Source organism: Oncorhynchus gorbuscha, linkage group LG14 (assembly GCF_021184085.1).
Source record: "Oncorhynchus gorbuscha isolate QuinsamMale2020 ecotype Even-year linkage group LG14, OgorEven_v1.0, whole genome shotgun sequence".
Classification (NCBI taxonomy): domain Eukaryota; kingdom Metazoa; phylum Chordata; class Actinopteri; order Salmoniformes; family Salmonidae; genus Oncorhynchus; species Oncorhynchus gorbuscha.
In genome coordinates this window covers 61,072,174-61,092,065 of record NC_060186.1, presented here as the reverse complement: position 1 = coordinate 61,092,065, position 19,892 = coordinate 61,072,174, and the positions used below count along the sequence as shown (strand labels likewise).

At 43.1% G+C, this 19,892-nt stretch overlaps 2 protein-coding genes across 3 annotated transcripts in view; one reads left to right on the top strand and one right to left on the bottom strand.

Moving 5' to 3' along the window:
* Positions 1 to 6,157, bottom strand: part of wasf1 (WASP family member 1) — a 163,443-nt gene extending 157,286 nt beyond the window's left edge. The window contains exon 1 of the mRNA XM_046298723.1: positions 5,761 to 6,157. The gene's annotated coding sequence lies outside the window, so the exon portion shown is untranslated. The remainder of the gene's footprint in view (positions 1 to 5,760) is intronic.
* A 3,280-nt stretch (positions 6,158 to 9,437) lies between these two features.
* cdc40 (cell division cycle 40 homolog (S. cerevisiae)) overlaps positions 9,438 to 19,892 on the top strand; it is a 45,644-nt gene continuing 35,189 nt past the window's right edge. The window contains exons 1-7 of one of the 2 annotated variants that reach the window (XM_046298722.1): positions 9,438 to 9,544; positions 12,743 to 12,829; positions 12,962 to 13,091; positions 13,308 to 13,397; positions 13,562 to 13,701; positions 13,849 to 13,945; positions 14,090 to 14,229. In XM_046298722.1, the coding sequence (XP_046154678.1) occupies positions 9,506 to 9,544; positions 12,743 to 12,829; positions 12,962 to 13,091; positions 13,308 to 13,397; positions 13,562 to 13,701; positions 13,849 to 13,945; positions 14,090 to 14,229 (723 nt within the window). In that variant the 5' untranslated portion in view covers positions 9,438 to 9,505. Of the gene's footprint in view, positions 9,545 to 10,189; positions 10,392 to 12,742; positions 12,830 to 12,961; positions 13,092 to 13,307; positions 13,398 to 13,561; positions 13,702 to 13,848; positions 13,946 to 14,089; positions 14,230 to 19,892 lie in introns of those variants that run through there. The other variant, XM_046298720.1, reaches the window with a different exon arrangement.

Genomic DNA, 19,892 nt, shown 5'->3' with positions numbered 1-19,892 from the left:
CAATAACAACAAGCATAGAGGACATGTGCAGGTTGATTGTTCTGTCAGACACTGTCCCTCATCTTATGGCAGGCAGCAATGTAGTGCACTGCCAACCCACATCTCTCTGCGTCTTCCCCCAACAGGACGGGTAGCCTACTCTCATCAGAGAGGTCTTTGAAACCTTGAATAAGGGTTTCAAATTTGGGGAAATGACACTCTCTAACTGTTTTATATTTTTTTACATGTTGTCTCTCTCTCTTTCTCTCTCTCTGTCTCTCTCTCTCTCTCTCTCTCCCCCTCTCTGTCTCTCTCTCCCCCTCTCTCTCTCTGCCCCCCTCTCTCTCCCCCTCTCTGTCTCCCCCCCCTCTCTCCCCCTCTCTGTCTCTCTCTCTCTCTCCCCTCTCTGTCTCTCTCTCCCCCTCTCTGTCTCTCTCTTTCTCCCTCTCTGTCTCTCTCTCTCCCCTCTCTGTCTATCTCTCCCCACTCTCTGTCTCTCTCTCTCCCCCTCTCTGTCGCCCCCCCTCTCTCCCCCTCTCTGCCCCCCCACCCTCTGCCCCCCCCCCTCTGTCTCTCTCCCCCTCTCTGTCTCTCTCTCTCCCCCTCTCTGTCTCCCCCTCTTTCTCTCTCCCCCCTCTCTGTCTCTCTCTCTCCCCCTCTCTGTCGCCCCCCCCTCCCCTCTCCCCATCATCTGTCTCTCTCCCCCTCTCTGTGTCTCTGTCTCCCCCTCTCTGTCTCTCTCTCTCTCCCCCTCTCTGTCTCCCTCTCTCTCTCTGTCCCTCCGTGCCGTACATTCCTTGCTTCTCTCCACTTCTTCTGCAGGCAGCAGAAGCAGAGATAGATTCACCAGGCAGACAGAAGAGAAGGCTACAGGCTGGCAACAGATCAAAGCAACCACAACAAACAGAAGAGAGAGGAAAGGAGAGAAGAAAGCCTCTGGATGAGACTGAGTGATGCCAAAGCACTTTTAAAAGTGAACATCTCACAAGAGAGGAATAAGAAATGCAGTTATTACTTTATTACTAGCCTAACAGAGCAAACCTGCAGACATGCCTCTTCTACTGACATTATTTCTCTAATATAAAGAATATACTACTGTAATGTTTACAGTAATGTACTGTTAAACCAAAGTGTCTTTGGAATTTAAGTTACATACTGTACCTTTATTTACAGTAACAGGTAACTAACTGGCTGTAGTAACTTACCGTAAAAACAGTGTAGGCTTAGGTAGAACTTACACAAAGGGCAGTATGTAAAAAAGGCATGGAAGACTGGGCAATAGGCTATTTATGTCCACCTCTATTTATCGCCCCCATCTGGTTCTGTGATTCTCTCCACTGGGCCTGTTTCGGTCCACAGCACGTGTGTAAAGGGAAGATTACACAAATCCAGAAGATAAGGAAATCCCACTTGGGTGATAAGTCCACACTTGAAAGATAACAAGGACACACTTCTAAAGTGGTTTGGGACAGGCCCGTGGGTGGACTGGACCACAGCTAGCAGAGCATCTGTCGGTGTGTGTGTGTGTGTGTGTGTGTGTGTGTGTGTGTGTGTGTGTGTGTGTGTGTGTGTGTGTGTGTGTGTGTGTGTGTGTGTGTGTGTGTGTGTGTGTGTGTGTGTGTGTGTGTGTGTGTGCGTGCGTGCGTGCGTGCGTGCGTGCGTGCGTGTGTGTGTGAGACCGAGAGAGAGAGAGAGAGAGAGAGAGAGAGAGAGAGAGAGAGAGAGAGAGAGAGAGAGAGAGAGAGAGAGAGAGAGAGAGAGAGAGAAAGCACCCACATGTATCTCCTAGATGCTTTAACGGAGTGATTTTCAGTTTATGTCTCCATGTGTGATGGCGTGAAATACGTGTCTGTCCTGTACCATCTACACTGTAAAGGAACTTAAAGCACTATGTATGGAAAATGGCCATGTTTGAATGCCTTTGCTTAGGACTGATAAACTCAACAGCTGCCAGACGCCAAAGTCAGCCTAGTTGGTGAACCCACTCCACCTGTTTATGCTATTGGAAAGCCTTTCTTAAAGTATTGGTTGGGTCGTGGACATGTTAGTGCGCTCTCTGTTCAGTTCGCTCTCTGTTCAATGCGCTCTCTGTTCAGTGGGCTCTCTGTTCAGTGCGCTCTCTGTTCAGTGCGCTCTCTGTTCAGTGCGCTCTCTGTTCAATGGGCTCTCTGTTCAGTGCGCTCTCTGTTCAGTGCGCTCTCTGTTCAGTGCGCTCTCTGTTCAGTGCGCTCTCTGTTCAATGGGCTCTCTGTTCAGTGCGCTCTCTGTTCAGTGCGCTCTCTGTTCAGTTCGCTCTCTGTTCAGTGCGCTCCCTGTTCAGTGCGCTCTCTGTTCAGTGCGCTCTCTGTTCAGTGCGCTCCCTGTTCAGTTCGCTCTCTGTTCAGTGCGCTCTCTGTTCAGTGCGCTCTCTGTTCAGTGCGCTCTCTGTTCAGTGCACTCTCTGTTCAGTGCACTCTCTGTTTAGCAGCAGTATCTCTGCTCATGGCAGCAGCGCGAGTGGGAGGGAAATGTAGATTTTTTTTCTGCAGTTTTCTTGAAGATCACTCCGTGGCCCAAATTTTGCAGCGCTGTTGTTCAGCAGCAGATGATGCACTCTCATGCCGCGTTCAAAACAACTGGGAACTCGAAAATATACATGGTCAGTGACCTTCAGGTCGGAAAGTCTGAGCTCTAGAAAGAGTCCAGAGATCCCGAGGTGGAATTCTGAGTTGGAGAATTTTCCAGAGTTCACAGGTGGGTTTGAACGTGGCAGCTGCCACTGACCCACTCGCCACCACTCACCTCTGTCATCAAATCGACTCAAGCTAGCCACAAGTTATGACTGAGTTCAATCATCAAGCAACGAGTTCCTCTCTCTTGGTTGCATACTAACTTTGAGAAATAACGAGGGGCGCCCACAATGTGTTTTGTGCGGAGAAGTGCTTAGTGATGAGTCTCTCAAAATGAAAAAAATGTTGACCAAACATCCACAGCATGTAAACCCAGGGTCAGGGAGTTCTTTCAGAACAGGGCAGAATGCTTCAGGAAACAGTGCTTCGACAGCGGAAAAGAAAGTTGTCATTTTATAACAGCTGAGTAGAAAGTAGAAATAAGGAGTACTATCTCTCATAGAAGTAGATGTGAATTTATCTTTCAAACAATCCCCTTGTAAACAGCTAATAGCTAGCTAGCTAATGTTAGCCAAGCACGCTAGCTAGCTACTGATAGTGCAACCCTATGTACATTACAGATGAGGATGATCAGGCCTATTGTCTCTCTTACTGTATAAATTATTGTTGTAAACAAGTCTAGGTTGGAACTGTTGCTGTTAAAATACAAGTAGTAATTTCTTTCTGAACTGGAATAAACTGAGTTGCTCATCTACAGCAGGAAGCAGTCTCCTGCATGCCGGAGAAAGCAGTAGATGTCCTGATCCAGTTTGGCACCACATACCTACGTGAGTCAGGGTTCTCAACTCTGGAATACTTCAAAAAAAGTACAGAAACAGACTGAATGCTGAGAATGACATCAGTTGTGTACTGTCAAACTGATCCCAGAATAGAACTGCTTGTTGAATCTTCAACCAGCCACACACCTCTCATTAGGACTGTGTGTGTGTGTGTGTGTGTGTGTGTGTGTGTGTGTGTGTGTGTGTGTGTGTGTGTGTGTGTGTGTGTGTGTGTGTGTGTGTGTGTGTGTGTGTGTGTGTGTGTGTGTGTGTGTGTGTGTGTGTGTGTGTGTGTGTGTGTGTGTGTGTGTGTGTGTGTGTGTGTGTGTGTGTGTGTGTTTTCTGGGCTACCTCTGTGTTAGGTGATCAATCAGTTAATTCCAGTTCTGAATAAAAAATATGTATTTTAACAGCAACAGTTCCAACCTAGACCTTCTATCAACAATACTTCCTACAGTAAGATGTACAGTAGGCCTGATCATTTTTCATCTGTACTGTTACTTAGGGTTGCATTATCAAAAACTGAGCGTGTGTGTGTGTGTGTGTGTGTGTGTGTGTGTGTGTGTGTGTGTGTGTGTGTGTGTGTGTGTGTGTGTGTGTGTGTGTGTGTGTGTGTGTGTGTGTGTGTGTGTGTGTGTGTGTGTGTGTGTTGTGTGTGTGTGTGTGTGTGATTCATCCTGCTGAGGGATTGGGGTCAAACACATTGAGATGCTAAACGGCTACCTCCTTTCCTTTGCGTGCGTGTGTTTTTAAATGTCTGTGTGATGTAGATGTCCTGATCCAGTTTGGCACCACATACCTACGTGAATCAGGGTTCTCAACTCTGGAATACTTCAAAACAAGTACAGAAACAGACTGAATACTGAGAATGACAACAGTGTTGTACTGTCAAACTGAACATTGTACCAATTGTCTATCTTAGGGTCGGGTTTCCGAGACTAGATAACCATTGCTGTCATGATCTGTTATCTAGAGGTTATCTGAACCTAACAGTGGGTTTGATCAGAGGCGGATCTCTTTACATTACTTCGCTCCAAAGCTTTGCTTTGCTTGACATTTGCATAAAGAAGAGCTCAACTTTACCTTCCACTCTGCTAGGAGGGTTCTCGCCGCTCACCTTCCCACAATCCCCTGCACATTTCTGAGCATTTAAAATAAATGTGGGGGGTGGGCCTTTCCTCTTTGTTCTCTATTGTTCCTCAAGCAAGGTGGAAGGCCGAAGTTTGCAGTTGTGTCTAAAAAAATATATATTTTGCTGAAAACGTTTGTTACCCTTTAGTGTGTGTACTTTACTGTAAGTTATACTTGGGATATCACTTTTCAACAGTAAAAGTTCAAAATCTCTGGAGGTTGTCTTTAAAAATGGTAAGAACATTTTTTTAAACACCCAAACCACAGCTATCTCATTTTCAGAACTCGAGTTGTGATTCAGGTTCGTGTATAGTCACTGTAAAATAAAGATGCTTTTGACACCAAATGAACTCAAGACGATCGAGAAAAAGATTTCCGATTTCACAAAGCTTCTTGCAAGATGATTTTCCCTGAATGTGTCTTTCCCTTCCCCCATGCCCCATAGACAACTTAATTGGAAACGAATTGAAGCTAGATCGAAGACTACCCTAACCCTTCTTCACCGAAAAGTCAATGCATTCTTCGTGGGGAAATTAAATCAGTGCCGTGCCCGTGTTTGCTCGCGCACAACCGGTGTTATCGTGCTCTTGTTGAAAAAATTGTCCATTAGCTATCTAGCTAATAAATAACGACAATGTTAACCTGGGTATGACACAAAGGTAAATACATGGTTGTGATAATGCATTGACAAGATGCCAGATGTATATTTTCACACCAACCCTTCAAAATTACAATGTGGTGTGATAGTTAGCATGCAGCTTGCTAACCATTTCTCCTAATTTACAACGCGAGTTCGTGCAGATGTTAAACCTTGATCCCTTACCCCCATCTAATTTCAAAACATGACCATTGACAAGTAACGTTAGCTAGCTAGGTGTTCTTTCTCTCCGGTGTATACAGTATGCATAATGTGACCCCATTTGTACAACAAACTGACAAGTTAAAAACACTGAATTATATTTTCCTCACACCTGTCACCTGGCTAGATGGTTACAAATGTTAGTTAGCACAGACATTGATGGCTTATCATGGCTAACCAGCATTCAATTAGTATTACCACACAGAGAGAAAGTCGTTGACCAGCCGTTGCGCATGGACTGGTGCTTATTTTAACAGTTAATTGTGAATGGTACCAACTTTACTACATTTCAGAATCCTCAAATGTTCTTGTTGTTAGGCATAAGTTTAGAATGAAACAATTCAGTCATGAGAAAATGTCATACCTTAAATGTTTGTTCAATTCCTCCTATGTTCTTGTCATCTCTACTGCAGTACAGAGCAATTCGCTGTTTCAATCAATTCAAATATCCAGCCTCATTCCATGCTGTGGTTATCATAAAGCCGGGGCAAAATGAATCCCGTTAGAAAGGTAGCAGCGAAGGATCGAGGCACAATTCCCCTTCAAAAAGGGATCCCGGGGGCACAATCTAATGCAACGGACAGTACAACGGGCGAAGTTGAGTTGACGACAGATTTTCAGATGAATTCATCCATATATATTGATCCACACGCGAAGAACTGTGTTTTATAAATGCAAAGTAGAAATGATAATCTTTGACTTCGTAGGGAAATGTACCTATCGTAGAGACCATGATGGTACATACCACTTTCTATTGTTTGAGAGCCAACCCACGCATCAGAGCGAGGAGCCACAAAAGTGACCCGGACTAAATCTGATTACCTGATTGGCCCATTGTCTCCAAACCACTCCCGGTCTTGACTGTAATGGCCAATCGATAGCAAGGAGGTGGGTATCAATTTGATGCGTTCTGACTGCCCCTACTGCACTGTTTAAATTGATTCATTTAATTTATTACATGCTTATTATCTAGTTATTACATACCTGTATCACAGTTACACATACAGCTGTTAAGGAGCATTTTGGTCCAAGACTTGGCGCTGCGGTAGCATTTGCCGTGCGCGAGCAGAGAGAACAGTCACCAAAGTCATGGACTGTTCTCTCTGCTACCTCAAGTCTAGGACCAAAAGGCTCCTTAACAGCTTCTACCCCCAAGCCATACGACTGCTGAACAATTCATCAAATTGCCACCCGGACTATTTACACTGCTGCTACTCCCTGTTGATTATCTATGCATACACACTTTACAAATGGCCTCGACTAACCTGTACCACCGCACATTGACTCGGTACTGCCTGTATATAGCCTCGTTATTGTTATGCACTTTTCATGTGTTACTTTTTTTAATCGTTTTCGTTGTCGTTTTTCACTTTAGTTTATTTATTCAATATTTCCTTAACTGTTTCTTAAACTGCATTGTTGGTTAAGGGCTTGTATGTAAGCATTTCATGGTAATGTTGTATTCCGCACATGTGATTAATCAAATTTGATTTGATTTGTTAATGTATTTATTTCACTGTTCAAAATCAGCTGATTGATATAGGTAACCAATGTAATTCATTTATAAGGGGTTTAATGATGATCAAATAATCATCCTGTGGGTTATAATCATATTGCTCATCCGATTGATTTTCACGCACTCAACACAAGCTAGTCTTATTGGCTAATTGATTTAAATCCCAAAGAATATTGGCCAATAATGGGCTTGCCCAACCGATCATAGTGAGAATTCATAGACATTAATGCCAGGCATACACTACACGATTTTGCAACGACTTCGCCAGGTTTTTGCCGTCCAAGAGAATGTTCATGATCGGGGTGAATGCCTATGAACTTGGGCTAGGATCAGTACGTCGGGACGTTGTTTGAGCGGGTCAAGGACACACGGATGATGGCTGTTGCGTTCTCCAGGGGTGCGCCTTAATTATAGCAATACATTTCTGACTCCGCCATTTCTGAAAACTCTGCGCATGTACAACACAACACACATACAGTACCAGTCAAAGTTTGGACACATCTACTCATTCAAGGGTTTTTCTTTATTTTACTATTTTCTACATTGTAGAACAATAGTGAAGACATCAAAACTATGAAATAACACATATGGAAGCATGGAGTAACCAAAAAAAGTGCTCAACAAATCAAAATATTTGGTTGGCATTCTCTCAACCAGCTTCACCTGGAATACTTGTCCAACAGTCTTGAAGGAGTTCCCACACATTGTCCCACTTGTTGGCTGCTTTTCTTTTACTCCGCGGTCCAACTCATCCCAAACCATTTAAATTGGGGGTGATTGTGGAGACCAGGTCATCTCATGCAGCACTCCATCACTCTCCTTCTTGGTCAAATAGCCCTTACACAGCCTCGGGGGTTGTTTTGGGTCATTGTCCTGTTAAAAAACAAATTACAGTCCCACTAAGCGCAAACCACGTGGGATGGCATATCGCTGCAGAATTCTGTGGCAGCCATGCTGGTTACGTGTGCCTTGAATTCTAAATAAATCACAGACAGTGTCACCAGCAAAGCACCCCCACACCATCACACCTCCTCCTCCATGCTTCACGGTGGGAACCACACAAGCAGAGATCATCCATTCACCTAATCTGTGTCTCACAAAGACACGATGGTTGGAACCAAAAATCTCAAATTTGGACTCATCAGACCAAAGGACAGATTTCCACCAGTCTAATGTCCCTCGCTTGTGTTTCTTGGTCCAGGCAAGTCTCTTCTTATTATTGGTGTCCTTTAGTAGTGGTTTCTTTGCAGGAATTCAACCATGAAGGCCTGATTCACACATCTCCTCGGAACAGTTGATGTTGAGATGTGTCTGTTACTTGAACTCTGTGAAGCATTTATTTGGGCTGCAATTTCTGAGGCTGGTAACCCTAATGAAGCAGCAGAGGTAACTCTGGGTCTTCTTTTCCTGTGGCAGTCCTCATGAGAGCTAGTTTCATCATATCACTTGATGGTTTTTGTGACTGCACATTAAAACACTTTCAAAGTTCTTGAAATTTTCCAGATTGACTGACCTTCATATCTTAAATTAATGATGGACTGTTCATTTCTCTTTGCTTATTTGAGATGTTCTTTCGATAATATGGACTTGGTCTTTTACCAAATATGGCTATCTTCTGTATACCAACCCACCTTGTCACAACACAACTGATTGTCTTTAATGCATTAAGGAAAGAAATTCCACAAATTAACTTTTAACAAGGCACACCTGTTAATTGAAATTCATTTCAGGTGACTACTTCATGAAGCTGGTTGAGAGAATGCCAAGAGTGTGCAAACCTGTCATCAAGGCAAAGGGTGGCTACATTGAGGAATCTCAAATATCAAATATATTTTGGATTTGTTTAACACTTTTTGGTTACTACATGATTCCATATGTGTTATTTCATAGTTTGGATGTCTTCACTATATTTCTACAATGTAGAAAATAGTAAAAAAATAAAGAAAAACCCGTGAACCCGTGAATGAGTAGGTGAATGAGTAGGTGTGTTCAAACTTTTGACTGGTACTGTACGTTTCCCATTATAAACCAGACCTGTCATAAAACTATGCACACGTTAGTTAACAAGCTCTGAAATTCCTATGTCTAATTATTTTAGATTGAAAAATAAAACACAGACTTTCACTCTTCTCACTATTGGCAAATGGTTGCATTCTTGTTAATATGTTTTCCTGATTTTAGTTTTGTATTTCTAAGCTTTTCATGATATCCCTAAACAAACGAATTACTTTCCAGCTGCCAATTATTTCAACCACTAGCAGATGTGCATAAGCATGGTCTAAAGTTTGCAGGGAGGTGAGAATATTCTCACGTCAAGTTAAACGTTTATAAATCTGTCTCGCGTACATTTTGGGGTATACTTTGTATGCACGGTTTATAAATGAAGACCCTGACCCCTGTCGGATGTCCAGATAATGTTCTAATATGTCCGACATTTTGGTAATGCATCTTGTAGTATGAGCAGTGCTAAAACGCGATTGGGAAAGGACTGCTGCCAATAGCCAATGCGCATTCAGCATGTGAGACCAAAACAATGATGGGGAAGAGGAAAGCAACAACACGCGATGTGTGTACGGTGTGATGGAAGACAGATATGTGGAGCTATGGAGAAAAGAAGCGGCCTTTTCAATGGGTTTGTTGGTTTTACATGACCGGGTGCCCCGGTTGGACGGAGTATGATTATTTTATACAATTCCATTGGTCTTTAAATGAAATCTACACCCACCAGGGGCACCTTGGCATACAAAGCGAACTCCGCCTATATTACACGACAGTATCCGTTGATCACTCATCTGTTGAAATAACAGTGACTTACAATAAGTTATTCCAAAATGTATCGTTATAAAATTCAACTAAACGATTAATCTCTCCCAATTTTGATGTTTTGATATAATTATTTTCACTTTAATGTCAAGACTATATATACACAAAATAAACACTCACACACCACACAAAACCCACACACATTTACATAGGGCAACACTACACACACACTGCTACTACTTTACTGTTATTATTACATATCCTGATGCCTAGATATTTTACCCTGCTTTCATGTACCCTGCACATTGATCTGGTTCTGGTACTCCCTGTATATAGCTCCATTCTTGTATATTTTATTCCTCTTGTGTCATTTTTGTTTTTATTGCATCGTTGGGAAGGGCTCGCAAGCAAGTCTTTCACGGTAAATTGTATACCCCTTGTATTCGGCGCATGTTACAAATAAAATGTGATTTGATTTTAAAGTAAATACCTACTTTTAGGACATTTCCGGTTTGGCATTCACAACATCCAAGATGGCTGCCACCGTGGAGTCCCTCGTTTCGTACGGGACCGATTCAGATTCAGATAATGAGACTAAATCTAATGCTAGTCCCGAAAACGTTGACCCCGATGCCCTAGCACACCTCCAACCGTTGAAATCTGGGAAAACAATGTCTTTAGCTCTCCTTAATTCAGCTCCTGAGGTCGCCGTAAAGGTAAGCGAGCTAGCGAGGCAGAGTAGCTGGTTGCTAATTAAGCTAGCTAATGTACGCTAGCTAACTAGCTAGGGATATACGCAACGCTAGCTAGCTGCTAGTGCTATCCAGACAGAGTCGGCTTGTCACCTAGAAAGCAATTTAGGAATGTAATCGCTAACTTTACTTATCTAGCTACACTAACGGTAGGTGGATAGTGAAAGCAGATCCTATTCAATTCTTAATTATATGGATAGAACAATGAGTTAAGTTACTTAAACCAAATATTTCTATAACTAAGTAGCTAAAACAGGAAGTTTCAATAGAAATGTGATGTGCTTGCTTAGTAGGCTGAAAGTATTAATACTTTTAGTGGAAGAAGTTGACTAAATTAATGTTAACAAACGATTTTAAACTAGGGAAACTGTCACTTCTCTTGCGTTCATTGCATCCAGAGTCAGTGTATATGCAACGGTTTGGGCCGCCTGGCTCGTTGCGAACTAATTTTACGAATATTTAGACTTCGGGATGCCACCCGTTAGATAAAATACGGAACGGTTCCATATTTCACTGAAAGAATAAACGTTTTGTTTTCGAAATACTAGTTTCCGGATTTGACCATATTAATGACCGAAGGCTCGTATTTTTGTGTTATAATTAAGTCTATGATTTGATAGAGCAGTCTGACTGAGCGGTGGTAGGCAGCAGCAGGCTCGTAAGCATTCATTCAAACAGCACTTGACTGCGTTTGCTAGTAGCTCATTGCGCTGTTTATGACTTCAAGCCTATCAACTCCCGAAATTAGGCTGGCAATACTAAAGTACCTATTAGAACATCCAATAGTCAAAGGTATATGAAATACAAATGATATAGAGAGAAATAGTCCTATAATAACTACAACCTAAAACTTCCTACCTGGGAATATAGAAGACTCATGTTAAAAGGAACCACCAGCTTTCATTATTTAAACCAAATTGAACATGTTTCATTATTTATTTGAGACTATATTGCTTTTATTGATGTATTATATTAAGTTAAAATAAAAATGTTAATTCAGTATTGTTCTAATTGTCATTATATATATATATATATATATATATATATATAAAAACTCGTCCGATTAATCGTTACCGGCTTTTTTTGTTCTCCAATAATCGGTATCGGCATTGAAAAATCATAATCGGTCGACCTCTAGTTTCCTCCTACTTTTCCCGAAATAGTCTCCTGACGTCACAAATCCCGCTGCTGTGCTTATTTGATGGCAGTGGTATTGATATATGTTCTTAAAAGAGAGAATGCAGTAAGGAGAGAGATAATGTAGCCTAAACTACTGAAAACAGGCCCTTTACAAGATTACATCATGACAGGAGCATTTGATTCCTATTAAAGAGATGAAGTCCAGACAGACTACATTAGGAAACTTTCTGAATGGGCATATGAGCCTATAGAGAGAATCAGCAAACTCACACCCCCATAAAAGCACCCGTCAATCAAAGCCACTAGCGCATGTCAGACACAAGCAAATATTTCTCCTTTCCATTAAAAGTATTAAAAAATGTAGGCCTACATTATGCTTTCCGAAAGTAGGCTATAAGATAATGAAAGTGTGACGGGGACAGCCCAAAATATTATTTTTGTAGGCGAAATAGCTCCGTTTGTTCTTTACGTTTGGCTGAGAAATCACCCGGAAATTGCGGTCACCACAACGCCAAAAAATATTCCAAATTAGCTCCATAATATCGACAGAAACATGGCAAACGTTGTTTAGAATCCATCCTCAAGGTGTTATTCTAATATCTATTTGATAATATATCCGTCAGGACAATTCGTTTTTCCACTAGGACCGATTGGAATAATGGCTACCTCTGTATTTTAGGCGAGAATCTCTCTCGGAGCCACCATGTGACCACTTACGCAATGTGGCCTCCTATGGCTATTCTTCAACAGAAATGCGTAAAACTATGTCACAATGAGACACCTTGGGGAATACGTAGAAAGCGTAAGCTCGTTGATGGTACATTCACAGCTGAATAGGGAGTCATTGGAACGCAGCGCTTTCAAAACCCGGGGCACTTCCGGATTGGATTTTTTTCAGGCTTTCGCCTGCAACATCAGTTCTATTATAATCACAGACAATATCTTTACAGTTTTAGAAACGTTAGTGTTTTCTATCCAAAGCTGTCAATTATATGCATATTCTAGCATCTTTTCCTGACAAAATATCTCATTTAAAACGGGAACATTTTTTTCTTCCAAAAATGAAAATACTGCCCCCTAACACCAAGAGGTTTTAACTCAAGTGCCTTCATAGCCTGATGACTGACCAAAATTATGAGCAGTAGAAAACCTGTCAAGTTTCTTCTCCCCAACAGGAAGCTGTGGAGACTGGTGTGCATCTGGACCCCTCTCTCAAAGAGGTTACCTACAACCCCACATATGAAACCATGTTTGCACCAGAGGTAAGATGTTTCATAGTAACATTTTACTCAAGAAACTGACGTACATCTTTGGAATGAATCTACCTACCTAACTGTACCCACATAACATCTATTTTGCACTGTGTTTACTCTTACATATTTATTTTCTCCTAGTTTGGTCCTGTCAACCCATATAGAAGTCAACAGATGGCTGCTCCCAGGAATATGCTGTCTGGCTATGCAGAGCCTGCTCACGTCAATGACTTCATGTTTGAACAGCAGCGGAGGACCTTCTCCACCTTTGGTAAGTTAGTGTAGGAGTGTCTGGGACTGTAGCCTATGTACCCAGTATAGACCTTATTCACACCACGGCCATTGTCTATGATAGAATGTTCAACTGTGAATAAGGTCTAGTGAAGAGGTTAACCTTCCTATCACCTTGAATCTAACGTTTTGGGGCTTTAAGGTAATTTAGCATCTTGGTTATTTTTATTCACTTGTCATTTGCTTTTGCTTTCAGGCTATGCTCTGGATCCATCTGTGGACACAACAAGCCAGAATTCCTCCAATAGCTACATTGGTGCAGTGGATGAGGCAGAGAAAAAGAAAGGTAATGCTTCATTTCCTACTATTTGTGTTTTGCTTGCGGTGCATTGCTAGCCGGTAAGAGGGATGTTTTGAAACGTAATGGAAAGCTGTTGTAGTCATTGTTCTCCATAAAACTTTGAAATAAAGAACATAGTGTAACAGTTTGTCTTGTTTCTCCTCTCCTAGGGTTGACTGTGTTTGAGGTTGGACCAAAAAAACATGACAAGAGGAAAAAGGTGCAAGGAGGTGAATCGGATGACATTGACAATTACCTTGGGCCCTGGGCGAAATACGTGGACGAAAAGGACGGCGCCAAACCATCAGAGGTAATCAATCAATAATTCAATATTGTGTGTAGTTCCTCAAAGCAATCTGGATGTTTGTATTATATAGGAGTGTGTTTTAGACTTAACTGTTTTTCCTCCTGTAAAGAGAGAGTTCTAACTGATTGTTGTCTGCTGATTGGTCTGTAGGAGGAACAGAAGGAGCTGGATGAGATCACCGCCAAGAGGCAGAAGAAGGGAAGGAATGAGGAAGAGGCTCCGGCAGAGGAGAAGACCATTCTCCATGGTAACTAACACAGTCATCTCAACCATTACTAATTACATAACTGAACTGTTCAGCATTCACTCAGATGAGAAGAACATTTGCTGCAACCCTGTATGTAGGAAGTCCTAAGTCTTACTGTATACACCATCTCCTCTGTGTCTCCAGTTAAAGACGCGTATGACTACCAAGGGAGGTCTTACCTCCACGTACCTCAAGACGTGGGTATTAACCTGCGTACTGCAGACATACCAGACAAGTGTTACCTGCCCAAGAAACAGATCCACGTCTGGACTGGACACACCAAGGTGAGTTGTCAGTGGACACCTTCGGGCTCCAGTGTTTGCCCTAGGATTTGCCCTAAGAGTTACAGTTGAAGTCGGAAGGTTACATACACTTAGGTTGGAGTCATTAAAACTCGTTTTTCAACCACTCCACAAATTTCTTGTTAACAAACTATAGTTTTGGCAAGTCAGTTAGGACATCTACTTTGTGCATGACGCAAGTAATTTTTACAACAATTGTTTACAGACATATGATTTCACTTATACTTCACTGTATCACAATTCTAGTGGGTCAGAAGTTTACATAAACTCAAATAAATCAAATCAAATCCAATTTTATTTGTCAAATACACATGGTTAGCAGATGTTAATGCGAGTGTAGCGAAATGCTTGTGCTTCTAGTTCCGACAATAACCAACAAGTAATCTAACTAACAATTCCAAAACTACTGTCTTATACACAGTGTAAGGGGATAAAGAATATGTACATAAGGATATATGAATGAGTGATGGTACAGAGCAGCATAGGCAAGATACAGTAGATGGTATCGAGTACAGTATATACATATGAGATGAGTAATGTAGGGTATGTAAACAAAGTGGCATAGTTAAAAGTGGCTAGTGATACATGTATTACATAAGGATGCAGTCGATGATATAGAGTACAGTATATACGTATGCATATGAGATGAATAATGTAGGGTAAGTAACATTATATAAGGTAGCATTGTTTAAAGTGGCGAGTGATATATTTACATTTCCCATCAATTCCCATTATTATTAAAGTGGCTGGAGTTGAGTCAGTGTCAGTGTCAGTGTGTTGGCAGCAGCCACTCAATGTTAGTGGTGGCTGTTTAACAGTCTGATGGCCTTGAGATAGAAGCTGTTTTTCAGTCTCTCGGTCCCAGCTTTGATGCACCTGTACTGACCTCGCCTTCTGGATGATAGCGGGGTGAACAGGCAGTGACTCGGTGGTTGATGTCCTTGATGATCTTTATGGGCCTTCCTGTAACATCGGGTGGTGTAGGTGTCCTGGAGGGCAGGTAGTTTGCCCCCGGTTATGCGTTGTGCAGACCTCACTACCCTCTGGAGAGCCTTACGCTTGTGGGCGGAGCAGTTGCCGTACCAGGCGGTGATACAGCCCGCCAGGATGCTCTCGATTGTGCATCTGTAGAAGTTTGTGAGTGCTTTTGGTGACAAGCCGAATTTCTTCAGCCTCCTGAGGTTGAATAGGCGCTGCTGCGCCTTCTTCACGATGCTGTCTGTGTGAGTGGACCAATTCAGTTTGTCTGTGATGTGTATGCCGAGGAACTTAAAACTTGCTACCCTCTCCACTACTGTTCTATCGATGTGGATAGGAGGATGTTCCCTCTGCTGTTTCCTGAAGTCCACAATCATCTCCTTAGTTTTGTTGACGTTGAGTGTGAGGTTATTTTCCTGACACCACACTCCGAGGGCCCTCACCTCCTCCCTGTAGGCAGTCTCGTCGTTGTTGGTAATCAAGCCTACCACTGTTGTGTCGTCTGCAAACTTGATGATTGAGTTGGAGGCGTGCGTGGCTACGCATTCGTGGGTGAACAGGGAGTACAGGAGAGGGCTCAGAACGCACCCTTGTGGGGCCCCAGTGTTGAGGATCACCGGGGTGGAGATGTTGTTGCCTACCCTCACCACCTGGGGGCGGCCCGTCAGGAAGTCCAGTACCCAGTTGCACAGGGCGGGGTCGAGATCCAGGGTCTCGAGCTTGATGACGAGCTTGGAGGGTACTATGGTGTTGATGCCGAGCTGTAGTCGATGAACAGCATTCTCACATAGGTATTCCTCTTGTCCAGGTGGGTTAGGGCAGTGTGCAGTGTGGTTGAGATTGCATCGTCTGTGGACCTATTTGGGCGGTAAGCAAATTGGAGTGGGTCTAGGGTGTCAGGTAGGGTGGAGGTGATATGGTCCTTGACTAGTCTCTCAAAGCACTTCATGATGACGGAAGTGAGTGCTACGGGGCGGTAGTCGTTTAGCTAAGTTACCTTAGCTTTCTTGGGAACAGGAACAATGGTGGCCCTCTTGAAGCATGTGGGAACAGCAGACTGGTATGGGGATTGATTGAATATGTCCGTAAACACACCGGCCAGCTGGTCTGCGCATGCTCTGAGGGCGCGGCTGGGAATGCCGTCTGGGCCTGCAGCCTTGCGAGGGTTAACACGTTTAAATGTCTTACTCACCTCGGCTGCAGTGAAGGAGAGACCGCATGTTTTTGTTGCAGGCCGTGTCAGTGGCACTGTATTGTCCTCAAAGCGGGCAAAAAAGTTATTTAGTCTGCCTGGGAGCAAGACATCCTGGTCCATGACTAAGTTGACTCTGCCTTTAAACAGCTTGGAAAATTCCAGAAAATGATGTCATGGCTTTAGAAGCTTCTGATAGGGTAATTGACATCATTGGAGTCAATTGGAGGTGTACCTGTGAATGTATTTCAAGGCCTACCTTCAAACTCATTGCCTCTTTGCTTGACATCATGGGTAAATCAAAATAAATTAACCAAGCCACTGCTCCAAAACCACCATAACAAAGCCAGACTACGGTTTGCAACTGGGTGACAAAGATCGTACTTTTTGGAAAAATGTCCTCTGGTCTGATGAAACAACAATAGAACTGTTTGGCTATAATTACCATCATTATGTTAGGAGGAAAAGGGGGGATGCTTGCAAGCCGAAGAACACCATCCCAACCGTGAAGCACGGGGGTGGCAGCATCATGTTGTGGGGGTGCTTTGCTGCAGGAGGGACTGGTGCACTTCACAAAATAGATGGCATCATGAGGCAGGGAAATTATGTGGTTATATTGAAGCAACATCTCAAGACATCAGTCAGGAAGTTAAAGCTTGGTCGCAAATGGGTCTTCCAAATGGACAATGACCCCAAGCACACTTCAAAAGTTGTGACAAAATGGCTTAAGGACAACAAAGTCAAGGTATTGGAGTGGCCATCACAAAGCCCCGACCTCAACCCTATAGAAAATGTGTGGGCAGAACTTAGAAAGCATGTGTGCGAGCAAAGAGGCCTACAAACCTGACTCGGTTACACCAGCTCTGTCAGGAGGAATGGGCCAAAATTCACCCAACTTATTGTGGGATGCTTGTGGAAGGCTACCCGAAACCTTTGACCCAAGTTAAACAATTTTAAAGGCAATGCTACCAAATACTAATTGAGTGTGTGTAAACTTCTGACCCACTGGGAATGTGATGAAATAAATCAAATCTGAAATAAATCTCTCTACTATTATTCTGACATTTCACATTCTTACAATACAGTGGTGATCCTAACTGACCTAAGACAGGGGATTTTTACTAGGTTTAAACGTCAGGAATTGTGAAACACTGAGTTTAAATGTATTTGGCTAAGGTGTATGTAAACTTCCTACTTCAACTGTAAGTGGGGGGGGGTCTTCCTGCATGGTTGTGGTGTGATCTTCCTGGGGCATATATCTATACATCTACATAATGCAGTGGCAGCCGCAATTTAGCAAATGCATATAGGGGAAACACTGGACTCAGGTGAGTGAGGGAACACTCATCATCGGTCACGCTGGGTTAGCTATTGGATGACTGATACACACTTTACAGTGTCCGTTATCTTTACATGAGGGAAATGTGTGTGAGCGACAGATGGAGAGGAAGAAAGTGCTAGTTCAGCAGACGGAGTGTGGAGAATATGTGATCAGGCCTTTGGTTCTGTCTGTCTACAGTAGCGAGAGAGGGGAGAATTGCAAAGGCCTAAAATGAACAGGGCTTCCATCCCACTCATACTGGAACAGTTGCATACCAAGAGGCTAATTGAAAAGCTAGAGGGATGATTAAAAAAAGAAGCATGCTAGTGGGCTTGTGATGGAAAGATAGTGGATGGAGAGGCTGGTAGATGGTTTGATAGTTTAGAGACGTGTTCTGTTAACATCATTGGGATTTGAGGAATACCCTGCACAGTGAATGCCATGAGCAATGTCTTGGTACAAGTGAGTGTGCAGCAAGGCATGAAAGCCTGATTTCTGCCTCTATAGAATTAGCATTCAAAGAGGATGTCCTCTTACTGCTGCGCTGCTAGCCATAGGGCAGGCTGTGTAATCTCACACACACACACACACACACACACACACACACACACACACACACACACACACACACACACACACACACACACACACACACACACACACACACACACACACACACACACACACACACACACACACACACACTCTCACTCTGAACTGTCGATGGGTAGGGGATCAGTGCCGTCCAAGACAAGTTGTTGGTGGGTATTATCACGTGCCCACACACGCGGTGTCAGTGAGGTGTTGATGTTGCCAGAGGGGTGATTGTGCCCTTGATGAAATGTTAACAAACTCTCAAAGACCAAGGGATAATTATGGCATATATTATTATGACCAGAGGCAAATATTAAAGACACACACACACAGCAATCTACTGCTCATTAAGTGGTGTCGAACTGCACTGTACCACAACACCTGCTGTTTCTGAAAATTGATAATAATAAGGATTGTTCTGGCTCTGTGGGAGTACAGACGAGAGATAAGACACCGCGTTAAGCAGGGGTGTCGTACTCATTCCATGGAGGTTCTAGTGTCTGCAGGTTTTAATTCTTTCTTTTCAATTAAGACCTAGACAACCAGGTGAGGGGAGTTCCTTACTAATTAGTGACCTCGATCAAGTACGAGGAAGGAGTGAAAACCCTCAGCTGCTCGGACCTCGTTGGAATGAGTTTGACACCTGTGCTGTTAAAGTGTAACTGACAGCATTAACTACTTTGCAGATATGAAACAGGCAATCACAATATCAGTCAAAAATATCACATTCCCAGTTTATGGTACAAAACCAACTTTATAAGAGGTTTTAAAAATAGGTTCTATGTAGACATCAACCGATTATGATTTTTCAACGCCGATACCGATTTATTGGAGGACCCAAAAAAAGCATATACCGATCAATCTGACAATTTTTTTTTTGTAATAATGACAATTACAACCATACTGAATGAACACTGATTTTAACTTAATATAATACATCAATAAAATCAATTTAGCCTCAAATAAAATGAAACATAATAATAATAATGCAAAAACAAAGTGTTGAGGCCTCCCGGGTGGCACAGTGGTTAAGGGCGCTGTACTGCAGCGCCAGCTGTGCCACCAGAAACCCTGGGTTCGCGCCCAGGCTCTGTCGTAACTGTCCGCGACCGGGAGGTCCGTGGGGCGATGCACAATTGGCCTAGCGTCGTCCGGGTTAGGGAGGGGTTGGACGGTAGGGATATCCATGTCTCATCGCGCACCAGCGACTCCTGTGGCGGGACGGGCGCAGTGCGCGCTATCCAAGGTTGCCAAGTGCACGGTGTTTCCTCCGACACATTGGTGCCGCTGGCTTCCGGGTTGGATGCGTGCAGTGCGACTTGGTTGGGTTGTGTACTGGAGGACGCATGTCTTTCAACCTTCGTCTCTCCCGAGCCCGTACGGGAGTTGTAGCGACGAGACAAGATAGTAGCTACTAAAAACAATTGGATACCACGAAATTGGGGAGAAAACGGGGTAAAGTTAAAAATACAAAAAAAGTGTTGGAGACTAAAGTAAAAGTGCAATACTTTTTTTACTTTAGTCTCCAACACTTTTTTTGTTGCTCAGAACATATGAAAG